This window comes from Mesoplodon bidens (assembly GCF_964165515.1).
Source record: "Mesoplodon bidens genome assembly, chromosome: 3".
NCBI classification, from domain to species: domain Eukaryota; kingdom Metazoa; phylum Chordata; class Mammalia; order Artiodactyla; family Ziphiidae; genus Mesoplodon; species Mesoplodon bidens.
In genome coordinates this window covers 109,896,394-109,922,354 of record NC_138178.1, presented here as the reverse complement: position 1 = coordinate 109,922,354, position 25,961 = coordinate 109,896,394, and the positions used below count along the sequence as shown (strand labels likewise).

General features: G+C 37.0%; 1 protein-coding gene across 1 annotated transcript in view; it reads left to right on the top strand.

Annotated features, from left to right (window-relative positions):
* The window catches only part of PRKD1 (protein kinase D1), a 339,086-nt gene extending 317,799 nt beyond the window's left edge, over window positions 1-21,287 (top strand). The window contains exons 17-18 of the mRNA XM_081226889.1: window positions 19,865-19,950; window positions 20,775-21,287. Coding sequence (XP_081083015.1) covers window positions 19,865-19,950; window positions 20,775-20,993 — 305 coding nt within the window. The 3' untranslated portion in view covers window positions 20,994-21,287. The remainder of the gene's footprint in view (window positions 1-19,864; window positions 19,951-20,774) is intronic.
* The last annotated feature ends 4,674 nt before the right edge of the window (window positions 21,288-25,961 follow it).

Sequence of the window (25,961 nt, the reverse complement as noted above, 5' to 3'; positions counted from 1 at the left end):
ATCATTGTGTTATATTATTAATTCAGTTGTGAATTTTCAAATTGATAAATGCTTATTGCAAATTGCCCACTAAGGCAGGGGCACAAATTTATTGAGGTGGATGGAGAAGTAAAGGAAATGGAGACAAAAATATCTACTGGTAAAAAGTATATGTATTATAGAGAAATTGAGAAATACACATTAAGAGGTAAATGAAATAAAGAGAAACTGTTAATATTTGGTGTATTTCCTTAGAACTTATAAATGTTTACACATTGATATAATGGTAATACTTGATCTTTACTAACAGTAATCTTTTATTTACTATATGCCTATTTCTATATTAACTTATACATATATTAACTTACTTCTATTTTAACTTATGGACACAAGAACCTTATGATATTGATATTTTAATTGTCACATTACATATATTAGTATACCACATTCTTTGTATACTGTTTTCCTATATGTGACATTAGAGCATGTATAATATTTTATACATATTCCCCGCTATTATATTTTTAGGTTATTTCTATTTGTTCAGTGTTAGATAACCTTTCCGTATAATTTCTTATATGTATCTCTGATGCTTTTTTTTTAGGATAGATTACCTTGGCAGTGTTGCATTATTTAAAATTAAGTTCTTCTTAATAAATGTTTCCTCATTAAAGGAAGAGTGATAGATAGTTTTAAAAGAAGTGGTGGGGCAGTCAAGGCAGTGAAAATGGCTCACTGCATGCTTCAGAAAGCAGTTCCTCATGAACGTGCTTTGGAGTTTATTTAAATCACACACACACACACACACAAAATGTGAAGATAGGTTTAACTATTATATCTATATCTCAAGTGAGAACACTGAATCAAAAGAAGTGAACCTCCTGCCAAAATCACAAAGCTAGTAAGTGGCAGAGCCAGAATTTATACCCAGATGTTCTGAGCGTACATTCTGTAACCACTGGTCCTGCTTCCTTTTTAGTTTTCAGGCAACATCTAGTTCTAAGTTTGTTGAGATTTTCCACCACTTAAAGAGGCAAATACATTCATAGATAAACATCTATTTGATACCTGTTATTGCACGTGGTGGTGCAGAAATTGGAAAAGAGCATGTATGAATTGCTTGGACAATTAGTTCTTAGACTACATTCATATTAAATGGCACAATCCATCTATTATCAGAGCTTTGAGTTACTATTGGCCGCAACCTTTTTAAAAGAATTGTATTGAAGTATCATTGATTTACAATGTTGTGTTAATTTCCTCTGTACAGCAAAGTGACTCAGCTATACATATATATATATATATATATATATATATATATATATATATATACATACACATTATATCTATATATATATCACATTATATATATATATACGTTTTTATATTCTTTTCCATTATGGTTTGTCACAGGATATTGAATATAGTTCCCTGTGCTATACAGTAGGACCTTATTGTTTATCCATCCTATATATAATTGTCTGCCTCTGCTAATCCAAAACGCCCATTCCTTCCCTCCCTTCCCCTCCTTGGCAACTACAAGTCTGTTCTCTATATCTGTGAGTCTGTTTTTGTTTTGTAGATATGTTGATTTGTATCGTATTTTAGATTCCACATATAAGTGATATCATATGGTATTTGTCTTTCTCTGTCTGACTTACTTCACTTAGTATGATAACCTCTAGGTCCATCCATGTTGCTGCGGATGGCATTATTGCATTGTTTTTGATGGCTGAGTAATATTCCATTGTACATATATACCACATCTTCTTTATCCGCTCCTCTGTCAATGGCCATTTACGTTGCTTCCATGTCTTGGCTATTGTAAATAGTGCTGCTGTGAACATAGGGGTGCATGTATCTTTTCGAATTATAGTTTTATCTGGGTATACGCCCAGGAGTGGGATTGCTGGATCATATGCAACTCTATTTTTGGTATTTTGAGGAACCTCCGCACTGTTTTCCATAGTGGCTGCACCAATTTACATTCTCACCAACAGTGCAGGAGGGTTCCCTTTTGTCCACAACCTCGCCAGCATTTATTATTTGGAGACTTTTTGATGATGGCCATTCTGACTGGTGTGAGGTGGTACCTCACTGTAGTTTCGATTCTGTCAACAACCTTTAACATCATTTAATTAGTTGTAAATCATAGCTAGGTGGATATATTTTGAAGGAATCTGTGACCTTAAAAAGAACTACCATGTAGCCAAAGGATTAATGAAATGTTTAGGATAATTCAATAGGGGAAAAAAGGGAAGTGTAATTATTTTTCTCAGAAAGGAGAGAATTATCAAATAACCTTGTGACCTAACCTTGTCAGGGAACATTACCTTTAAATACAGTTAAAGGTATGTTTGATATCTATAATCTAGAAATCCAGTAAGATAACTTGATGTTGTTACCACAGTGCAAATCTGAAATATCTCTAAAGCCAGTCATACATTTTCCTGTTATGCAAGAATAGGACATTAAGAAAATAGCCTTCACATTAAAAAGTTTTTTTCTTGGAGCAGTAGAGTACTTTTTCTTGAAGTAGTGGAACAAATGATGCCCACTCTCTGGTATCATGGAAATATGCTGGCTTTCTGTGTAGATAGAAGCTATAGATTATGAATGTTTAATTATCACTAGTAATAGAAGCCAGAGGCACAGATATCAACAGCTCAAGAAACTCTTGTTGGGAAACCACAATATACATGCATAAGTAATATGAATGTAAAGGGCAAAACATAAAATATCCTTCAAGTTTTCATAAAATGTCCTTGAAAGTTTGTTGGGGAGGTGAGTTATATGAACTTGGGAAAATGATCATTTATTTCCTTGAATTGTTAGCTTGGTATAAAATCAGGGTCTCCAAGTTCGGAGGAAGGAGAATCACTGTGGACTTGACTAGTCAGAATTGCATTTTCAGGGGAGATGGAACTTAGGCCAGTCACTGAAGAAAGAAAAGGAAGAGACACAGCATTTTACAAAGAGAGAATTACATGGGAGTATTCAAGAGGCATTTATATTTGACCAGAAAGAACACATTTGACTTGGCTATAGATATGTCTAAGCACTAAAAATGTCCTGCCACTCAGACAAAGTGATGTGGAAACCAGCTCAGGCAGAATCTCCTTCTTCTAAATGACTCAAGTATCAGTTTGGGGATTAACTGGCCTCTCTTCTCAGTATCTTTTTCTAGCTCATCCTTGCCTTTGAGGCACAGGAGTTGTACTATTTGCTAAATGAAGCTCAGATGACAAATGAGTTACCTACCTGCTGGTGTACGAACAGAAGTATTATTGAGTATAAAGAAAAGCTAATTAAATTATGTCATAATATTAGCTGAGGTGTTACAAAAGTAATTACCGGCCCAGATTCTATTCCACTGTCTTGTTGGGAACAAATAATTTCCTGATTAGATATTATCACAGGGCCGGTACCAAATAATTTTAAGCACGTAGGATCTGATGAATACACAAGCAAACTAGTATCAGGCAAAGGGTGGTCACACCTGAAATTAGTGAATTTTCAGTCTCAGGATACTGTAAACCACACCAGAACCACTAAAATTCCAGATGCAAGGAAGTAAAAATCTAGGCACCTCAGTGACTCTAAATCAAAGGTAAGGATCAGCAGTGAAGCAGTTTGTGATGTTGTACTTCCTGCTATTCTAATTAGCCATCACTTACCTTTTCTGAGCTTCAGTTTCTCATCTGTAAAACAGGGTAATGATTCCTGCCCATATAATGAAGTTGTAATAGAGACTGAAAGAGATAAAGGATGTGAAAGGCATTTATAGAACGCAGGTGTGGGGTGAGCCAAGGATTTGGATCTAGGAAAAGGATAGCAGAACACTAAGCTAAGCAGTTGCTCTGGCGAGTAACCAAGAATTGATTGTATAATTTTAGAAATTATATGCAAACTGATGTGCACATTTCCCAAGTGTTCTTCAGAAAAATTGTTAGTTGTACTTTTTTTCTTGGCATGAAAAAGCAAAAGATAAAAGAAAGTTGTAAGGTCTTTGTAACGTACGTAGATGTGTCAGGAAGAGAAAATTCCTTTATCGTGCTTTTTTTTTCTGTTAGTGTAGACATGGACTCAGTAAAATATAATACTATATATTGGAGTGCTTGAGCTATCATTGTGCAATTTGATCCTCACAGCAATCCTCTAATAAGTAATTTGATTTAGTCTCTATGTTAGAAACCAGAAAGTTTCAATGACTTGCCTAAGGTCACACAGTGGTAGGGCTTGGACTTGAAATCATTGGTTTCTCTCCATTCTTTACAGCATACATTGTTGCACACCAAAGGGTGCTTATTTCTAATGTCTTGACATTTAGCAACCTATAGGGAATATTTTAAACTCATTAATTATTCTTGCTATTATAATATAATAAGCTGAGTATTGGCATTAGAGATATGCTTGCTAATAATTTATCAGTGAGTTAATCAGGACTCTTGCATGCAAATAATAGAAACTTATCTCAAAGTTAGGCAGAGATAATTTATTGACTCACACAACTGGGGAAGTCCAGAAGGTGAACTCCATTCATCTGGATCCTATAGTTCAAGTGTCACATTTCTCTCTCTTACCTCTGCTTTACTTTATGATGGCTTCCTTCTCAGGTGGGCTTTTCATGTGGTACAAAGTGATCTCCCAGCAGCTCCAGGCTTACATGCTACCCCTTGTACATGACTCAGAATGGAACCATAATTATCTGTCAGTAGCTGTAGAGTCTCTGAAAGGGGCACTGATTGGCTGCCCTTAAATCCTGTAATACCCTGGGAACAATCACATTGTCACTGCAGGAGCCTGGCTCTGATTGGCAGTGTGGATGATGGAGAGCCCCTCCAGGTTGGAGAGAGGAAGTTCCTGCAGGGAAAAGATACTAGGCTAAAAACAAACACAAAAGCATTAACAGATGTCCGTTATAAAAATAGATTTTTTTGTGTGAATTAAAGCATGACTTGAAAAATGAGAAAAAAAATGGGGAAAATTTAACTTAGCAAATGTTACAGGTAAAATGGTAATAGTAAAATTAATTAAATTTTGAAAGAAAAAAATAAGAATAACTAATCTTCTATAACCTTTGCACTGTAGCCAAGCACTACTTTACACACTTTACATATATGAACTTATTTAATTGTCCCCAACCTTTGAGTAGATACTATAATTGTTTCCATTTTAAAGATGAGGCACTGCAGACGTAGAAGGTTAAGTGGCTTCCCTGGGTGGGGCTAGGGTGCAAATCCTGTCAGCCTGCTCCAAGGCAGATGCTCTTACCCACTGCATTTACAGCCACTTGATTATCCATCCTTTCTAATGGATTTAGCCATGCTGTCACATTAAATTTTTAATATGTTTTCACTAGCTTAGAGCTAGTGTAGCAACACAGTTTTTAATAATGTCTAAAAAGACAGGGAAACAGGATCATGTTGTGATAAAGACCTGAGTTGCTTCCACTCAGCATCTTGGTGACCTCATCCAAGTTACTTATTCCTTCAGGTCTCAGTTTTCTTGTCTGCAATATAGTGACACTAGTTACTAACTCACTGGATTATTTTAAGTATTAAATGCAATTGCACTGGAAAGTGGTTAGCACAGTGATTGACATAACTAGATTACCTTAAATGTGTTAAACACTATTTCCAATCACTTTACATGATCAGTCGATCTCTCTGTATATATGTATTTTAGTTCTACACACATACATACAGTTATATAATTTATGTATGTAACTAAACACATATTTAATCACAGTTATATATATATAACTAAATACTTGTATAAATTATATATTGCTGTACATATATAACTAAATAAAAATGCATGTATACAATAAAACACTCCAGAATGAATCATATGATTACAAATAATTGCACAAAAGGCGACTTTAGGTAATCATGGGAAGGGAGGAGTTTGAGAACATTTTAGTTCATTCTAAGGCAGTGTGTTGTACCTTGTTTCATTTCATCATTGTGACTGTCTGATGGCCCTTTGACCATCCAGTTTATCCATTACTACCTGTCAGTAATTAGACATGGCCTCACTCTCACCTCCAGCTTTATCTCATACTAGGTTAAGCTTAGTCCTCAGCACGTAGGATGGCTATGACATTTCTCAGTTCCTTGAAAGGACTTGTTCACCTATTTTCAAATAGTTACTTGATTAGGCAGATTTACTTCATCTTATGGAACAGGCAGCCCATTGTCACTTAAACGTTTTTTTTAGATAATCAGATGAAACTAAAGAGAATTGCACCTTATTTGATCATGTACCAATATGCCCTTTCTTTCATTGCATTTTTAGCAATTCCAAAATAACAAGAGATAGGCCAGGTTGTCCTCCATGTTTGTCACATCTAGTACATAATAAGGGTGAATCCTGGATGGACATAGCCAAAACACTAGAAAATTGCAACCAAGACTCAATCTATAACTTCAGAAATAGGTAACAGGGCTTCCCTGGTGGCGCAGTGGTTGGGAGGCCGCCTGCCGATGCAGGGGACGCGGCCTCGTGCCCCCGTCCGGGAAGATCCCACATGCCGCGGAGCGGCTGGGCCCGTGAGCCATGGCCGCTGAGCCTGCGCGTCCGGAGCCTGTGCTCCGCAACGGGAGAGGCCACAACAGGGAGAGACACGCGTACCGCAAAAAAAAAAAAAAAAAAAAAAAAAAAAAGAGGTAACAGGGATGTAGAGCTTAGAATCAGGAAATGGAAAAACTACCTAACAGTCAGAACACAGGAATATTTGCAAGGTAGGGGATTACTAATAATTTTGCCAAAGAACCTCCTTGATCATGGCTCATTTTAAACTACCTGTAATTGTCTCGTTCTAAATGTATAGCAGACATTTTTTAACTTTGGCATGCCAGCAGTTAATCAGAGGAGCTAGTTAATAATGGGGATTCCCAGACTCCACCCCCATAAACTGCCATCTTGCTCTGAGACTGTAAGAAGTCCATGGAGCACACTTTCTAAAACACTGCTCGGGAGCCCTGATCCCTTGAAAGACCTGACAGCTGACCGTGCTCTAAAAAAAATTTTAGTAAGTTTCCAATATTCAAATTTAGATGAATTAAAAATTCCTCTTATTCGTAACATTTTTTTGTATCCACATCATTTCCTTTTTTTTTTTCTTTGTGGGTATGCGGGCCTCTCACTGTTGTGGCCTCTCCCGTTGCGGAGCACAGGCTCCAGACGCGCAGGCCTAGCGGCCATGGCTCACGGGCCCAGCCGCTCTGCGACATGTGGGATCTTCCCGGACCGGGGCACGAACCCTTGTCCCCTGCATCGGCAGGTGGACTCTCAACCACTGCGCCACCAGGGAAACCCCACATCATTTTCTTTATCAGATATTTAATATCAGGACATGTAATTTGTTCCAAATGTTGAATGTATTTCAATATAGACTTCCATGAAAATAGCAAGAACAAAAATAAGAAAAAGCTTCTTGACAAGCTTCCTATGTCCAGATGAAAGAAGAAAAAAGAAACTCCAGGAAATGCAAAAATTTGTGTAATAAAGTTATGTGTAATAAAGAAGAAACTAACATGTGTGTCATGATTTTGAGCAATTAAGGGAATATAGGAAGAGAGAATCCTTTTAACACTTGAAAATTCTCCTTTGAGTGGGCATAGGTGTAGAAATTTGATGCTACAGGTTGTAGGGTTGTAGGTTATAGACTATAGGGGGGTATGAGTTATAATCCTATAGTTCATAACAGTTATATATAAATTATTCCACATATTGCTTATTAATTTTAAATTATAGAAAACCTTTAGACCAAGCATATCTGACTTCATTATACTTATGCAGAAGGATGTGTAAATAGTGAAACTTCTTTCACCCTGGAAAGGAGGACAGAGAAGAGGTGAATGGACTGGCTTATGTATTGTGTTGGCCAAAAGGTTCATTTGGGTTTTCCCGTAAGATTGTACGGAAAAACCCGAATGAACTTTTTGGCCAGCCCAGTACATTCACATGCATGATTTAGTATATGATTTAATCATAGAGTTAATCCTTTTGAATAAATGTTTTATATATACATATGTATATATATATATCCTGTGTTGTGCACCAGGCACTGTTCTAAATTACAACAGTAGCCAGTACATTAATTTAATGTAACTGAATTCATTGCATAAAGGAGGACAATGAGGTAGAAAAAGCTGAAATGTATGATTCATTGTCCTTAATGGAAGAGAATCAATGTTTTATTTTGTTTTGTTTTTAAGGTGGTTCTTCTCAAACTATGTGATAAAGGACCAGTTTTATTTTAATTTCTAAACATATGGATCAGTACTTTGTGAAATATAATGAAAATGTGACAGCAATGTCAAAATGCTGTGAAAGTTTCCAAAGACTTAGTCTCACTTTCTATACTTATCTCATTGTAAACTAATAAACATTTCACAGACTGGCATTAATCCATACTCTGAATAGCTTACAGTTAGTGAATCAAGCATAAATGGTACTGCACATATTTTTTTAAGGTGTAGAGGTAATCAGAAGAAATTTTTTACATAGTTAAAAGAGGTTTAATAATGAGATATTAGGTTTTATCTTTCAATTTGAACTCTTCCTACTGATTGATTTAGATCTTTTACCAGGTGCATATGACACTTTAAAAAATAATAATAATAAGGAACAAAAGTGCAAGAAAGTTCCAGGAATAAGTGGAGTACAACCTTTTGTGTGACTAAAATTCTTGCACACCTGGTCTAAAAGTTGTCTATCATGTTAAATATACAAACTATATCTATGTATCTGTATCTATGTATCTATATATACTCATACATATATATATACTATTTTATATGTGAATATTACTGAAGAGTTAGAGGGTTATAGTTCCTTTTCTATAATACCAATCCTTGCATGGTGACTGAGCAGATGAAGAAGATGTAATCTTAAATCTCTAAACCTGCTTTGCCCACACAAAGGAGAATTTGCAAGTGTGAGAGTCAAATTAACTCTCTTTTTCTACATTCCTTCAGTTGGTCAAGATCCTAACACATCTTAAATTATTCTATTTTATAAATGGCTTTTTTATACAGCATTTTTTACCCAAGAGTTTATTCTTAGAAGGAGAAGAGAGATGACACAGGTAACCATGTGAGGTGGGTTATATAGCTAATAAGGTGAAATATAATTTGCTTCAGTGCAAATCATCCTACTAGGAGAATGATGACAAACCTGCAGTGATGCGAAAGCCTCTGTTAGAGTAAAAGTACACTTCCATCATCAGATTGAATTGATGTGTTCAATTAGAGACACAGTAAATTTGAGGAAGGTTAGTAATAGACCATGATGATCACTGGATAAATTACTATTTTTTCCTTCTGAGTTTTGATATTCCTTTATATGCCATTAGGGAGGCAAGCAGACAGTAATCAACACAGAGGCAACCTCAGAAATTGTCTCACAAAGAGCCCACGACCCCCGCAGACAGAGATCATTTTCTGTGCTTGCAGGTGAAGTCTGAAGAAGCACCTATTCTCATATCACCTGCTGTGTTGTCACTGCTCAGCTTCAGAGTCACATGGTTAGTTGATATAATCAAGAATTAAGATCAGACATGAAGCCTTGACATATGTGAAAAGGAAAAATAAAGAAAAGGAGATGCCCTTGCATTAATCCTATAACTTATCTTTAGTTCAAAATTATCAACTTGGGATGGTGCACCCGTGACACAGGTTTCTTTCCACTGCACAATCCAACAGTCTCAATGATAATATTTCTGCTGCTTCTTTCCCCTGATAAGTACAGCTGTAGTTTATTCTTCCATTTGGTCTCAATCCTCTGCTGACATTTATGTTCAGTGCAGAATATATGGCATCCCAAGGCATAGAATGGCTATAATAATATACCACTAAATTTATCCAAGCATCTAAATTTTATTTTAAAAGCTATTTTTTTTTGCCATTCAATGCGGTAAATTCAAATAAAATTGGTCACAAGTGCGTTTTTCCCCCAGAAATTGGAGATGAAAAATACAGCCAGTACAAACACAAAGCAAAGCTAAATAAAAGCCTAGCACCATTACCACATGGTATGTTTTCAAAATCCAACAGTGTTCCAGAACGCTAAACACTTAAGTTGGAAGTAGCACTTTGCCATGAAAAGGAACCAGCTGTAGGTCCCTCTTTCACTACATATTGTTCAAAACAAAAAATAACCCTATTGAAAATAAGCCTCGGGTAGATGAGACCCAGAAATCCAATGGTATGAGAAACAAAAGAAAGACAATTGTCATTTAAAAATTAAACTGTGTTTGTAACAGTTTATGAGCCTTGCAGATCCAGCAAGCCTGCTGAATATTAATGAATAGATTGATTTGTCAACATATTAGCACCACTGTCAGACATAACAGCATGGAGGAGATGCAAGGGGACTAGGCAGTAAAGTACTTAAAAATGCTGGACTGGGTACCATGAGATTCTATGATTGATAAACTATAGTGAATGATGTGGGTCACAACTTCCACTGGGTTTTAACATTTTAAACAATCTCTATTTGAAATTCTAGGATTACTTGCGTTTAATTTTTTTGGAAAAGAGTATGCTTTTTGTTCAGTAATAAGGAACTTTAAAATTATGAGCCAAAGACATACAATGGTTTAAATGATATCTACTTAGTAGAGTGAATTTTTAAATATACGTATGTGTGTATGTGTTTATATACATATACATACACACACATACATACATATTTCAAAATCCAAATGAGTTAATATCTGAAAAGGTGTCCCACCAGGAAAGGAACCTTTGATAGCAAATAAAATATAATTAATGAGATTTTTTTCCTAACAAATGATAATTTGTAGAGAGAAACTGATCTGAAGAAGTTTTAGCCAGAACATTGGCATTATAAGTGCTCAAAAATTGGCTGTTTATTTGTGCTCCAAACTGAAATGTTTCCTATATATCCCAATTATAAAAATAAAATTTCTCTTCTGAATGTATATCCTAGTTGAGTTGAAATGTGACATCTAAATATATGTGGAGATGTCAGGATATAGGAACAACAACTGTTAAATATTCTGTAAATTTGCTTTCTTTCACAATAACAACACAGAATAATATTTCAAAATGCAGAATATTAAAAATCTTATCCTACCCCTGTACTGCTCCACAATACCAATCCACTGAGCAATTACCCAGAATACTCTTATGTTGCTACTGTAATAGAAAATGTACAATTTCATGAGGAGCCCTATTTCTTCTCAGTTTGAGCCTAGCACAATGAACAAAATGTCTCTGGGTTTTTACCCACTGGTAGAAACAAACCCAATCCTTTTTCCAAATAAAAGCTTATCTCAGAGGTTTGAAAACAGCCATCATGTCACCCCAAGCTTTCTCTTCTCCTGGGCAGTCAGTTTTTTCTTTAACCTCCTGTTCACTCTGGTCCAGACACTCCCCTCTTTATGTTCTTTTTAAATCAAACCTCAAAACTGTTCTGACTCAAGGTTCAATGAGCCTGAGAGTAACGTGAATCCACCATTCCTTCATTATAAAGAACACATTTCTTTTAGCATGGCATAAAATAACACTTGATTTATGTATAAAATGTAGACTCATGTTGAGTTTACTGTGCATTTAGGACCCTGAATTTTTTCTTATAAATGTTGTTGATAAGCCACATTCTTCAATTCTGTACTTAGACTGGTTTGGTTTCGGGGGGGTGGCTAAATAGAGGACTCTGTTTCATTTGTCCCTGTTAAATGTTATCTTACCAGTATAGCTATATATGTATGTAGTTATCTTGGAACTTATTTGTGTAATCCAACTTGTTTGCTCTTCCTGTAGGCATCCTCTGAGTAGAAGCTATCCTGAAACCTTTCTATTGTCTTCGTTCCAGAATACTGAACAGGATGGGACCTTCTCTATGTTTATATCCATCTATTCTTGGGCCCTTTGAACAATATTAAACCAGTTTTTAACTACTTTCAGTGTTCTCATACCCCTAGTCCTTTGCTATTCCAAATGTGGTCTAAGGTTCCACATGGGACTCTCAGGTTCCACCCCAGACCTACCTAATCAGAATCTACAGTTTAAGATCCCTAGATTATTCATATGGGTGTAAAAATCTGAAACGCACTGCTTAGTACAGCCATTCTCAACCCTAGGAGCACATATTAGAAACACCTGAGGTGCTTCTAAAACTACCGACACCTGGAGGCCCCTAACGATTTTTTTCACTTGACCTTTGGCTTGAGTATCAGCACTAAAAAAAAGACCAAAAAAAAAAAAACACCCAGAAACCTCTCCAAAGTGAAAATGAAAAAAAGAAAAATTCACCCCAAACTTCATTAAACTAATATAAATATATTTTAATTTAGACTTTAAATTTTGAATCAATTTGGCATCAGTTTGGGGGCTGCTGTATGCTGTGTTTAAACAATTCATGATTTCCAAGATAGTCTTTCTAGCCTTCAGGTGGAAATTAAACTGAATGTAAAGCAAAGGACTACCCAATGATAGAATAACTTTCTACAGAGGAAAGAACTGGGAAAGGAAAGACCCTGCTTGAGTCTCTAAAGGTCTTGCACTTCATTGGATTGCGGTAATTGACTCAGGAACCAGTGAGATGATGATTTCCAGTGGCCTTGTTTGCTGCCGGCAGCCTCTGGTTTCAGCCCCAGAGAAGAGCGTCCCACTTACTGTTGCCGGGGCAACAGCTTGCTGGGTTGAGAGCTGGAATGTGAAGGGTTGCAAAACGATTTTTTAAATAAACACATAACTTACCATCAGCATGAATCAAGCCAAAGGGAGAAGTACTGAGCCTACAGGGTGACAGGCAGTGAGGCAGAATGGAAAGGGAAAAAAGAAAACAAGGAGCTCAGTAGTGACAGATGAAGACTCCATCACTAGAGTGATAGTCCTGATCTGGTTTCTAATTTGAAAATTTGTACCTCAATAATTTGCAGCTGGACGAAAGACAGTATGGAAAAAACAATTTTTTCTAAACTACCATGTCTGGACAAAACAGGTCAGCCCCAGGGTTTCATAGATAATTTCTCTCATGTCAAATAAACACTGTAAAGTAAACATGATCTGTATTGCAGATCCTCTCAGCATTATTCTGATTTTCTGATGGAAGTCATTGATCCTGTGATCCGTTTGTAGATGTGTGATGTCCTACCCTCCAGGAGTATTTTTAGCCAAAATATATAAACTATATGCACATAATGTGGATATTAAAACTTAGAGCTGAGAAAGTGGATATTTAAATTTCTAATTAATGTATTCAATCTATCAAATGCTATTTAGCAAGCATTTTCCTAATACATTAAATGATGCATTTGATTTTAAATATTTATGAAATTGTGCAAAAATGAATACACAATCTGTGGGACCTTAAAGCAGCTGAAATCTAGTCGGAAGAATTGGGGGACAGGCAGGTACTTAAAATGAAAGATGGGAAATGGGGGAATTCCCTGGCAGTCCAGGGATGCTTTCACTGCAGGGGCCCAAATTCCATCCCTGATCGGGGAACTAAGATCCTGCAAGCCTCTCGGCCAAAAAGAGATGAAAAATGGAAGATGACTGAGAGGTGTGACCTGAGGGTCCTATTATGTCTTCAGATATGTCCAGTTCCATTCTTTCTGTAGGATTTTCTCCAAGCTTTGGTTGCTGTTTAGTTTAGTCATAGCTATGACACATGCAAATGTCCCTTCTGCATACTAAGAACCTATTGTCCATACACATGGTATTTGCTTTGAAATGGAGAATGACTGCAATATAGTTTCCACAATTTCAAAGATGATTCTGAATTTTGACACCCTAAGAAAATAGAATCCATACAATTAACACCGATGGAACGTTTCTTTTCATATTAAAACATAAAGCCCTTCAGCACCTGCGTCTACCATTTAATTTTGTTTTTGTTCAGATATACTTACACATAACTTCAGCTATCCCAACATCTGCTGAAAGTCACATTCTGGTAAAAAAAAAAAAAAAAAAAAAAGTTTGATAAAATTTTCTCTTCACTTTCCTGACATTTCAGTCTCTCAGCTGATGGGGCAACAAGAGAAATTGCTGTACAGGAAGTTAGGGGAAAAGTAACTTTGTTAGCCAAGAATTTGTTGTAGCAAAAAAGAAACATTAAACGTCATAAAACAGATTTTCTTTGCTCTTATTTTAATTTATAGGGAACATTAATATGAATCCATGGCCAGAGACATTTTAGAAAACACAAAACTCTGTGCTTATGAGAGAGGGGATTCTTTAAAATAAAAATCTGAAGGATACAATTGTTTAAAATTTTCTAATAAGAAAGAAAAAGGAAAGACTTCTCACATTGCCCAACTGTAGCTATTTGAGGTGTTCAGAGAGCTCAGCCTTAAGACAGTTTATTAAAAATATGGAAGAAAGGGATTGAGTTTTAGGATGAATAAGAGAACAGAACTCTCAGAATAATGTTAGAAAGGCTAACTCTCAGAGTAAATGGGCAAGTAGAATCAGAAAATAATCCTACCACTCTCTGAAAAAGTTGCCATCATATTTACTGCAAAGAGAAGGAGGAACTAGCCACTGCCTATTTTGCTTCTGTTTTCTTTGGGGGTGGAGAAGCGGCTCTTCAAATTGAGAGAATAAGGGAAGAAGGGTGTGAAACAAAAAATATAACTCAGAGAATGGAGGATTTTCCTGCGCAGCTTTGGCCCTAGGTACAACGACAGCTGTTTTAAATTACATCTGCTTATTGCCCCAAACTGTGGAGAATCCAGCACTGTGTAGCAATAAACCTTAACCTCATGAAAGGCAGGTATTGGGATATGTACTTTTTGCTATATTTATGGAAGGAAGTATGGGGTACCAGGAATTGGTGGCGCTCTCTGCTTCCCCAAATATCTCTTTATCCTGGGGCTCCAGATCTTCCTGGTGCTCTGGGGAACCTGGAGTTTCTGTATCCTTCTAGCTTCCGCCGTGTGTGCTAGTATCCTGTTCTGCTGACATGCCAGCATGTCACCTTTCCTTCTGACTTCCCATTCTGCTGCAGTCCCCTTCCTTACTTCCTATTTCCCACAGCCAGACCACCGTCCCTTTCTCCTTTGCTTTGTTTTTGAAAGAAGTTCACAGAATGGCCCAGTTTCATATCTGTCTTTCCCATTGTCTCTCCTTCTCCGCCCCCAGCCACCCTGCAGTTTCAAAGACCAACCCTGTCAGATTCCCTCTAGGTCAGAATTCTGAGTCTTGATTTGAGTTTTGGAACTAGAGTTGAGATCCCATTTGGAATTTTTTCCTGATTGTTGACTCTCTTGGGACTGCTGTAGCTACTCCAGTTTTACTAGTCTTTTTGCTCCTTTGCTATTGGCTTCCTTCTTCCCTTAACTTGGATCCTTTACATTTGAGGGTTACCCATAGCAGTCTCATCTGGGAGCTAGTACCTAGGGGGGAAATAGTGGTATCACAAGAGTACACTCAATGGCAGCTATAAACTATGACTGATGTTCAGAACAGGACTTATTGCATATTGAAGAGGCTAACAGAGGTGCTCCTAGAGCCATTGTGGGTAATTAGTAAATCATGGATAAAATGAGAGAGATACCAGAATGCTTAAGACAGGCCAGAATTTTCTGAATTTCTAAAGGGGGGAAAGAATGGATTCTGTAATGATTCAAGAAGAAGCTTAATATTTGTCCTTGTCAAAATCCTAGAATGAATGATTAAATGAATAATTTGCAAATATTTAGAAACAAATCCTGGTACTGAGAAGGAAATGACTAAAAACCAATACTGGTCAATATTAGTTTACTTAGAATCTATTACTCCAGAATAATTGCATTCTTTTTCAATAAGATTGCCAGATAGGTAGAAGGAGTAATACCAAGGACTTATGATACTTAACTATAATAAAACATTAGAAAAAAATCTCCCACAGTAGCCTTTGGAGAAGATGATAACATATGGACTGAATGGGATACTCCCAGGAGGAAACATTCCTCATTTATGAGTGTGTTCAAAGAATAATTAATAGGCATGGCAGTTGGGCATGTAATCTATTGGAGAGTCATCAAGTCCTATGTTTAAGCCTTATCCTGAAAAAAGGTTCCTAGTAATTTGATTAATACATAGCAGATAGGCTTACTCAGTTTGGAAGTGGTGGAAAGCTAGAGGATTAGTCCCTTCGATAGGAGAGATCACATCACATTCAGAACAGTCTTTGAATGCTGAAATGTTGAGCTAAGGTCACAAAGATATATAGATAGATAGATAGATCAATCTAGGCACTTATGTACATAAAAGTATGGTGGAAACATGACTAAGAAGAACTTAATGTTCATTATTGGAAATTTTCTAAATTTAATTAGTTTTTGAGATTATTATCGGTTAATAATAATGAGTTAATGGTATGATGTGGCTACTGCATGCCATAGTATTTAAGAGCATGGGCTTTGGAGCCAGTTACCCTGGGTTTCAACCTCAGCTGTTACCTGTGAACTGTCTGACTTCGGCCAAGTTATATGACCTTTTGAAGTTTCAGTTTTTCCTTTTATATAAAATAGAGATTAAAATAGTAACTACTGGGGCTTCCCTGGTGGCGCAGTGGTTGAGAGTCCACCTGCCGATGCAGGGGACGCAGGTTCGTGCCCCGGTCCGGGAAGATCCCACATGCCGCGGAGCGGCTGGGCCCGTGAGCCATGGCCGCTGAGCCTGCGCGTCCGGGGCCGGTGCTCCGCGGCGGGAGAGGCCGCGGCAGTGAGAGGCCCACGTACCGCAAAAAAAAAAAAAAAAAGTAACTACTTTCATATGTTTGTTAGGAGTACTTAAGAATATGAATGCGAAATTTTTTAAAAAAAGGAAAACCTTCCATCCTAGGCTATATGAATAATATCACAATTAAGTTGTCAGTTAATTGTGAGGAAAATTCTGGTCCATTGTGAACAGGAACATTGAAAAAGAGCTAGTGAACATAAAATAAGGGTGCACAGGGAGACTGAGGAAGCTAACGGAACCACAGAAGACGAGGTTAAGGTGCATCACTGTCCCCAAATCTTAAAAAGCTGTCATATAGAATAGTCAAGTTCTCCATTGCATCTAGAACATAAATAGGATTAATGTGGGTAAGTTATGAAAAGACAACTTTGGGCACAACATAGGAGAAAAGAATTCTTGTCACTGGTATCCTGCAACACCGTTGAGATGTGAAATAGATTGGACTACTGCAGTTAGTCACTAGGACCCTAGGTAGTTATATTTAGGGAGTGCTAAAGAAAACATTTTTTTCTTTGAGTAGGATATTAATTAAAGGTCAAAGATTTTAAATGGTGCGTTTTGTCATGTTATATGTGTGTGTGTGTGTGTGTGTGTGTGTGCGCGCACGCGCATGTGCATATTTTGCCTTTGCGATTAGATTGGGAACTTTTCAGGGCTTTATCATTACCTTTTTTATTCCCAATGTCATTGCCAACAGTAATTCCTTAAGGAATATTTGGTGAATGAACAGATAAATGAATGATACGTATATGCGATAGACATGGTCAATAAAGAGAATATTGTAAAAAAAAAAAAAAAACAGTAGAATCTCTTTTTAAAAGTGAGCTTAGTGAAAGGCATTTTGGATGGTATATTTAATGCTGGGTTGTATGAAACTTGATTAATGAAGAGGATGTTTTAGGAGTTCCAGAAACAGTGACCAGTAGAATGGAACTCTCAAACACTATGATGAACCTATTTTCTCAGTAACACCAGGTTCCCAATATTTAACTACAGTGTCTAACATTTAATAGTTAATTATTTCTGTTTTCTGCTCTCAAGAGCCATGAAATATATTTATAAATACACAGATACACCCCCCCCCACACACACACACACACTCCCACTAATTCTCTCCTTAGGTCCTAAACTATTTTCTCTGGGAGGTACTTGTCATTGGCTTGCTGTGCTTATTCAGGTCAGCCGTGTACTGCGGCTGTAGTGAGACTTGTGATTATATGCTTCATTCAGCAGAGCAATTTTTTCATCTTCACATATTCCATTCCCTTCAGACACATCTAGTTTCTCCCCTGGCCGTACTTCCTTCCCCATTAGGCAGTGTGATTCACTGTTGGGGCCCATTTGGGCACAAACCAGACTTTTTGTCGAGTTGCTGTACTCCTACCTTCCTAATTATAGAATTCAAAGCAGAAGGAGTGAATTAATAACATGTCTTTATCCCCTGCAGTGTGTGGGGAAGCATAATGCTGCGGCATGCTTACGGTAGCACACGCATTCTCCCGTCTCCCCTTATTCTCCATTTTTGCTGTGTGACTTCTCAGCAGCAAGAATGGAAGGTGCACTTTACACACCAGTGAGTAAATCATGTGAATGGATGTTTTAAAGCCCATGCCCAATACACAGTTCACTGAGAGAACTATACGTTCAAAAGCTCTCTGAGAACACATGCTTGGAATTTGAAATTGTACTAAATACTGTGTTTCCTAAGGTATCCTAGCGAAGGCAAGGGTGTAGGGGCATAGACAGCATTTAAATATGTGCTATTGCATTTACTTTCTCCAATCAAGCAATTCTTAGATGTTTGATTCTACAGTCCTTCCATGCAGGCAAATACTTGGAATATTAGTATCAAAGTGATACAATTCTAGATTACCAGAAGCCTGTAAAAATCATTTCTCTTTGCCTGATAATGAGAAGGATTCTGATTCATTCTGAGGGAATAAAGTGACCTTTGTTCCAGGTGGCCTCAGGACTCCTGTGACACTGTATTTTCAGATCCACACAGACTGATGTAGACCAAACAATGGAGTCAAAGCCCCCTCATTCAGGACTTGATGGTTGAGGAAGTTGGGGAGTTAATTTGCATCTTTATCAGATACCTGTTAAAGGTTTTTGATAGAAAGGTCCATCTCTCAAGAAACTTAATGACCAGGGTTGATTAAGGGAGGGAATGGACTCTTCGGTGGAATGTGAATGCTTTCATTAGTTTGGCAGATTTCACTAAGTTCTTTTTGGGGAGAAAATGCTAACAGGAAAGATAGAAATGGGAAGTCATTACAAGAATGAATGGGAAGCATGAGGTAATGAATTTAATAAATAGTGAACAATTAATGGTATAGGCTGAAAATAATAGTTTTCAGAGAGGTGAATGAGAACTCTGTTACATGGTACTCTGGGTAAGATGCTTTGTAGACTAGATAACTAGAAGAATCACTTTTTTTTCCTAAATTACACTCTGTTGAAGTCCCAGTCAGAGGCAGAGTATGAGGCTGGATGGTTTGTGATTCTAACCTCTTAGAAGAATTCTTGTTAGAAGTTGATTACCTGTCTTCCCTATGAAAGCAATGAAGGCTGATACAATTCCAATTCATGGATTATTTTTCAAAGTAAAGAGAAAGAGACAAAAGTGTTTCACCACTGGGCTATTGATTTTTAGGCTCTAAGTTTATCATGAGTCATGGCCTATGTCATGCTTTATTTTCTTCCTTTTAAATGTGGTGTCCAGATGTCTGTCGCTTAATTCAAGACTATGGAGCCCATTATGTGTATTCAAACTTTAAACACATTTTGTAACAAAATTAGTAAATGCTTTCTCTTGAATATTAGTTTTATCCTGCCATCAGTGCAACACATATTTAAATGATGTATATTTGAACAAAACTCCTACTTCAGAAAAATGTATTAGAAACTAGACTAAGAGAAATTCACATCATACTCACAAAGGACTCATACTCCTTCCTCTACAATTATTTCCAATTCATTTTTTCGCATCTAAAATTAAATTAAGGCCAAGGTTTTAGAATTCTCAAGGGGAATTTTCTTCATGTTCTAGTGTCTATTATCACTGTGTTGCATTTAACTGTGTGAAATAGCAGATGTGGAATAAACTATAAATGAAGTATGCATATGTTCCAGATATGTCATCTATTTTTACCAATAAAAATTTTTTTCAGCCATTGATCTTATCAATAACTTGCTGCAAGTAAAAATGAGAAAGCGCTATAGCGTGGATAAGACCTTGAGTCACCCTTGGTTACAGGTAAAAATCAATCACTGGATATTTTCTCAGTTGAATAAGCTTCTAAATATTTAAGATTCTGATACTATATATAAAAATCTTTTGTCATATTTTTAAAGTATAATTATAATACCAGTTTGTTTGCCAAAATGCATGCAACTTCATAGGATTTAATAACAATTTAGTATTTCTAAACCTCTTTCCCTACCAGGAAAATTGGATAAGGGAGAAACACACCATACCACACACATACACACACACACACCCCAAAAACAAAAGACAAAAAAAGAAGGGTCATAATGAAACTCCAAGGACCAGATTTCAAGGGCATCTGTATGTGTAATCCTGATAACTATCCAAGTAGATGCCCACCTGGTCATGCACTGTACTTGTTTGGAAGCTATATATTTAAAGCCAAGGCAATACTTGTAAAAGAAATGCATGGTAGATATAAAGCATATGCATGTGTTTGTTCTCTCTTAAATATTTTATTTTCACATTGAACTTAGAAGTTTAGAAAAACGATCCTCTGAAATACTGAAGGATTATTTGTAGGCATTCAATTCCAAAGGAATACCAACATTCTGCTTTGCTTGACTGCAAATGTTAATTGCCCACCTTCTGATGCCTGCTATCCTATAAACAGTATACATTGGCAAAGTTTAGGTAGATAGGATGGCTTTGGTGCCAATGCTGTCACCTCAGGGTGCCTGATGAAAGACATAGCGCGGTGGGAGTGGAAGGAAAAAGGGTAACATATATGTTGTGGGAGCTGACAACAATGAAAGAGTGTTTTAATGAGTTTTAATCATATCTATGGTAATATTTTGCAATTTCTTCCTCAGGATTATCAGACCTGGTTAGATTTACGAGAGCTGGAATGCAAAATCGGGGAACGCTACATCACCCATGAGAGTGATGACTCAAGGTGGGAGCAGTATGCAGGCGAGCAGGGGCTGCAGTACCCCACACACCTGATCGATCCAAGCACTGGCCACAGTGACAGTCCTGAAACCGAAGAAACAGAGATGAAAGCCCTCAGTGAGCGTGTCAGCATCCTCTGAGTTCCATCCCATATAATCTGTCAAAACACTGTGGAATTAATAAATACATACGGTCAGGTTTAACATTTGCCTTGCAGAACTGCCATTATTTTCTGTCAGATGAGAGCAAAGCTGTTAAACTGTTAGCACTGTTGATGTATCTGAGTTGCCAAGACAGATCAACAGAAGCATTTGTATTTTGTGTGACCAACTGTGTTGTATTAACAAAAGTTCCCTGAAACACTAAACTTGTTATTGTGAATGATTCGTGTTATATTTAATGCATTAAACCTGTCTCCACTGTGCCTTTGTAAATCGGTGTTTTTCTTACTGGAGCCTCAATTTGGTAAGAGTCTACAGAACCTGTCCATGAAGTAGTTCTGTTCTGTGTGTCCCTTTGGTGTTCTCACTATAAGCAAACTCTTGAAGAGTAGATTATTACCAGTGTTCTGTGAACAACCCCAAAACTCATGTGGAAAAAACAAATGATGGGGGCTGGGGGCTCGGGGGGATGGACATGCAATCCTAAGACACAAATGTATGAAAGAGTTTTACTGTATAGTTTCAAAGCCTTTGCCTGCCTGGTGTGCCTCAGTATATTTAAACTCCAGTAAATGGGCCTAGGTGCACCTACTACATTTTAAGCCTAAATGCCTTAGAAATGTAACTGCCATGTATAGAACAGGTATATTTTCCCCTTTCTTACAATACCCCGCTGTACTATGGAAAATCAGCAGCTAAACAACCTTTTGCCTTTGTGTATTTTTCAACAATAACAAATAAATATTCTTGGCAAAATATGTGTCCATCCGACTGAATTATTTTCATTTGTGATCCATGCTAATGTTCTCTGGCCAAGTAAGAGCAGGGGTATCTGCTCAAAAAAACCAGAGAAAGTCTCAGGGCCTAGAACTTAGCTTTGTCTAGTCTGCAGCCACAAAAGTATGTTTCCAAGTGTACTGAAACCTTTCTATCTTGCATGTCATCTAGTTTCCAGTAGAAAGGAGAAGAATGACCAAAGCCAAACAGAATACTTGGAGACATAAGAATATTACAAACAGCAATCTCAATGTAGCCTCCTGATTTATTAGAATAATGGCTCTAATAATTTCTTTCTAAATAAGAAGATTCTGAGATGAACTATAATAACACATCAATACTGGAAAATTCCTAAAGAGAAAGCCAACTCAAGTAAAGTTCTGTAGCCTGGAGAAGACAAAACTAGTATTGGACTTAACAGACTTCAGGTGTGTGGAGTGGCTAATTGTGGGCTGTTTGTCTTTGTAGCAGGATGACAGTGAATTATCATGTATTACTGTTACTATATAACAGAAAAAAATTGTAATAAAGGTTTGGAAGAATTTCATGTGTTGTAAGCCACTTGAATATGTTACGTAATTATGTTAAGACAACAGACAATATTTGCACTTGGAGGGATGGGAGGAAAATAGTTGATCTTTCCAATGGTTAATTACTATTTTGTATTATTTTAAGGGATTTGGAATTTATTCTGTGTTAAGTCTGAGGAAGTCATTCAAACTTTTTAAGCAGAAGAATAATCAACATCAACAAGTTCACTCTGCCAGCAAGACAGAGTCCGGATTGAAGCCAGGGCAGGGGTGAGCCAAAAGACCAGGTAAACTATTGTAATAACACATCGGGTATAATGAGGGCATGAACTAAGGCAGGAGTAAATAGGAAACTAGGTGGAGAGGTATATATAAGAGATGTTGATGGGTGGAATCAGTGGGACTTGGTTACTAGTTGAATGTGGAATTTAAAGGAGTCCAGAGTGAATCCTAGGTTTTAGCTCAGATGAATGATGGAACTATTAATCAAAAGGAGTTATAGCCTTAAAAAGGGTAAGTTCACATTTGAACATGTTGAATATAAAGTTCCTGTTAGACATCAAGTTTGAGATATCCTGAAGATATTTAGATATGTGTGTAGAGTTTAGGAAAGAATTCTGGAGTTGAAGGTACAGGTTTGGGAGTCAATAACTCACCTCAAGTTGATAAGAATGACTCAGGTCTTTGGGGGTAGAATGAGAAAGAATGATCATAGGACACAAACCTGAGAAATATCACCATGAATGGTTCAATCAGAAAAAAAAGGAAAATTGAAAAGGAATATTTAAAGATAGAGTTACATGAAGTAATATTATGGAACTCAAGGGAAGAAGTAAGCTCAGGAATGAAGTAGACAATAGTAGAAAATATTATGGAGGAATAATGGTTTCAGCTTTTTGGGGGGCAGCCTTACCAACTATTCCAGCAGTTTGTAACAAACATTACTCTTTCTGTTACATTCAGAGTAGCATGTCAAAAGGATATCTGTGTGGCCATGCTACTGACCCAACTTATTCAAGCACAGGAAAGAGTAAGTAACTGCTAATGTTCAGGGAAAAAATGGGCCACTGAAAGTCATGCCACTTTCTTCCATCCAGAATATCAGTTGATGCTGCAAAGAATGCAATTTCACTGAACCAGCACCCACTTTGTATGCTAAATATCATCAATGCAGTTGTCCACACTTCACGTCAGTGGTATATCATTGTGTTCAATGACATGGGCAGTAGTCTGTGTTTAATACAAGAGGCAGAGCAACATTTTTGATACAGAAGAATCTTCTGATTCTGACAAAGATAAGAGAAATGACTGACGCATGATTTAGGGAGGATGTGTCCTCTGTCATTGTTCCAGTGGCAATATTCCTTAAACGACATTATCAGTCTATTCACGATGTCATAAATTTGCTGATCTGTATATATCCAGAACCACTAGAGCAAACTCCCACTATTCTTGCTTCTGGCCTGAGCAAGAGGACAGTGCTTAGAAAAATATTTTGATCAGTGATGCTTTCGATTTGTCCATTAGCCCTAAAGAATCTTTGAGTTTAGTGAATACTCACTCTCATGGAGACTTTTTTAAAAAATATATGGTCAACCATTGTACTGAATGTGTACAATAAGTACAGCAGTGAGAATAAGAAAGCCATCTGTCTCCTCTTTGCATCCATTATCAAGTCAGTGTTAAGTTTGACTACTTCTATGAAGTGATTACATTTTACATACTGTCTGTTTAAACCTGTTCTAAGGAACCAAATACTGGTTCATCTGAAGATACACTGGGGCCCGTGGAGAAGGGCCAACTGCTTTTAGTTGCCAAAAGGGAACAGGCTCTTTCATCTCAGTCTCTTCACATTGTCTGAAACACTCGGAAAATGTGGGGTGTCCTCTCCACCTCTTGCCTTGTTAACTGCTGTTTATCCTTTTACCATGCATTTGACATATGTCTCATGTCTTTTTTGTTCCCCTGCTCCTCTTTAATTACCTTCTTTTTTGTTAGATAGATATTATTAATGTAACATTTTAATTCTTCTGTTGGATTTTTTACTATTTTTAACTTATTTTTTAGTGATTGCTCTAGAAACTATAATATGCATCTGTTCTTATCACAGTCTACTTCATATCAGTAATAACTTAAGTCTGGTGAAATATACAAACTGTGCTCCAATATAGCTCCATTCCCTCCACCCTTATTTGTGATGTTATTATTATATATGTTATAGATTTATATGTTATAACTCAGTTTTTTGTAATTATCATTTTATACAATTATCCTTTAAATCAGTTGAGAGAAGAAAGGTGAAAAAATACACCGTCTTTTATATTTACCTACCTTTTCCATTGCTCTTTATTTCTTCATGTGAATTCAGGGTACTGTCTAGAGTCATTTCCTTTCTGCCTGAATGACTTTCTTGAGGATTTCTTTAAGACATGTCTGCTAGCAACAAGTTCTCTCAGTCTGCATATCTTGTGAATGCCTTTATTTCACATTTATTTTTGAAGGAAAGTTTTGCTGGATATAGAATTCTTGGTTCACGGGGTTTTTTGTTTTTTGTTTTTTTCTTTCATCCTACTGCTTTTTAGCCTCTATTTTCTGATGAGAAGTCACCTTTAATCGTATTGTGGTTCCCTTATATGTGATGAATTATTTTTCTCTTTCCGCTTTCAGTATTTTCTCTTTGTCTTTCAGCAGTTTAAGATCATGTATCTAGGTGTGGATTTCTTTGTTTTTATCCTATTTGAGCTTATGTTTCTTAGATGTGTAGATAATTTTTTTCATACAATTGGGAAAACTCAGACCATTGTTTCTTCAAATACTTTTCTGCCCTTCTGTCTGTCTCCTTTCTGTCTGGGACTCTCATTACATATAAGTTGGTGTGCTTGGTGAGTCTTACAGGCCTCTGAAGCTCTGTTTTTGTTTTGTTTTGTTTTTGTTTTCATTTTCTTTCTGTTCAGATTGGATAATCTGTACTGATTTACCTTCAAGTTCACTTATTCTTTCTTTTGCCAAATCAAATCTGATGTTGAGCCTCTCCAGTGAGTTTTTTATTTTACTTTTTTTCCAAATGTAACTTTTCTCTCTGGTTATTTTTTATTATGCTCATCTTTCTAAAAATTATTTTCTATTAGGTGAGTCATTATCATACTTTCCTCCAGTTCTTTAAATGTGGTTTCCCTGAGTTCTTTGAACATGTTTGTAATAGCTACTTTGAAGCCATTGTTAAGTCCAATTTCTGGGCCCTCTCTCCCATCCTCTACCCCACCAGAGATAGTTTCCATTGAATGCTTTTTTTTTTTTTTTTTTTTGCGGTACATGGGCCTCTCACTGTTGTGGCCTCTCCCATTGCGGAGCACAGGCTCCGACGCGCAGGCTCAGCGGCCATGGCTCATGGGCCTAGCCGCTCTGCGGCATGTGGGATCTTCCCGGGCCGGGGCACTAACCCATGTCCCCTGCATGGGCAGCCGGACTCTCAACCACTGCACCACCAGGGAAGCCCTGAATGCTTTTTTATCCTGTGTATGCATCACAATTTCCTTTCTTTTCATGTCAAAATTATGGACTTTAACTAACATATTGTAGCAACTCGGTATTGTGACTCATCTCTTATCCTCCCCATCATAGTTATTGTTGTTGCTTTTGT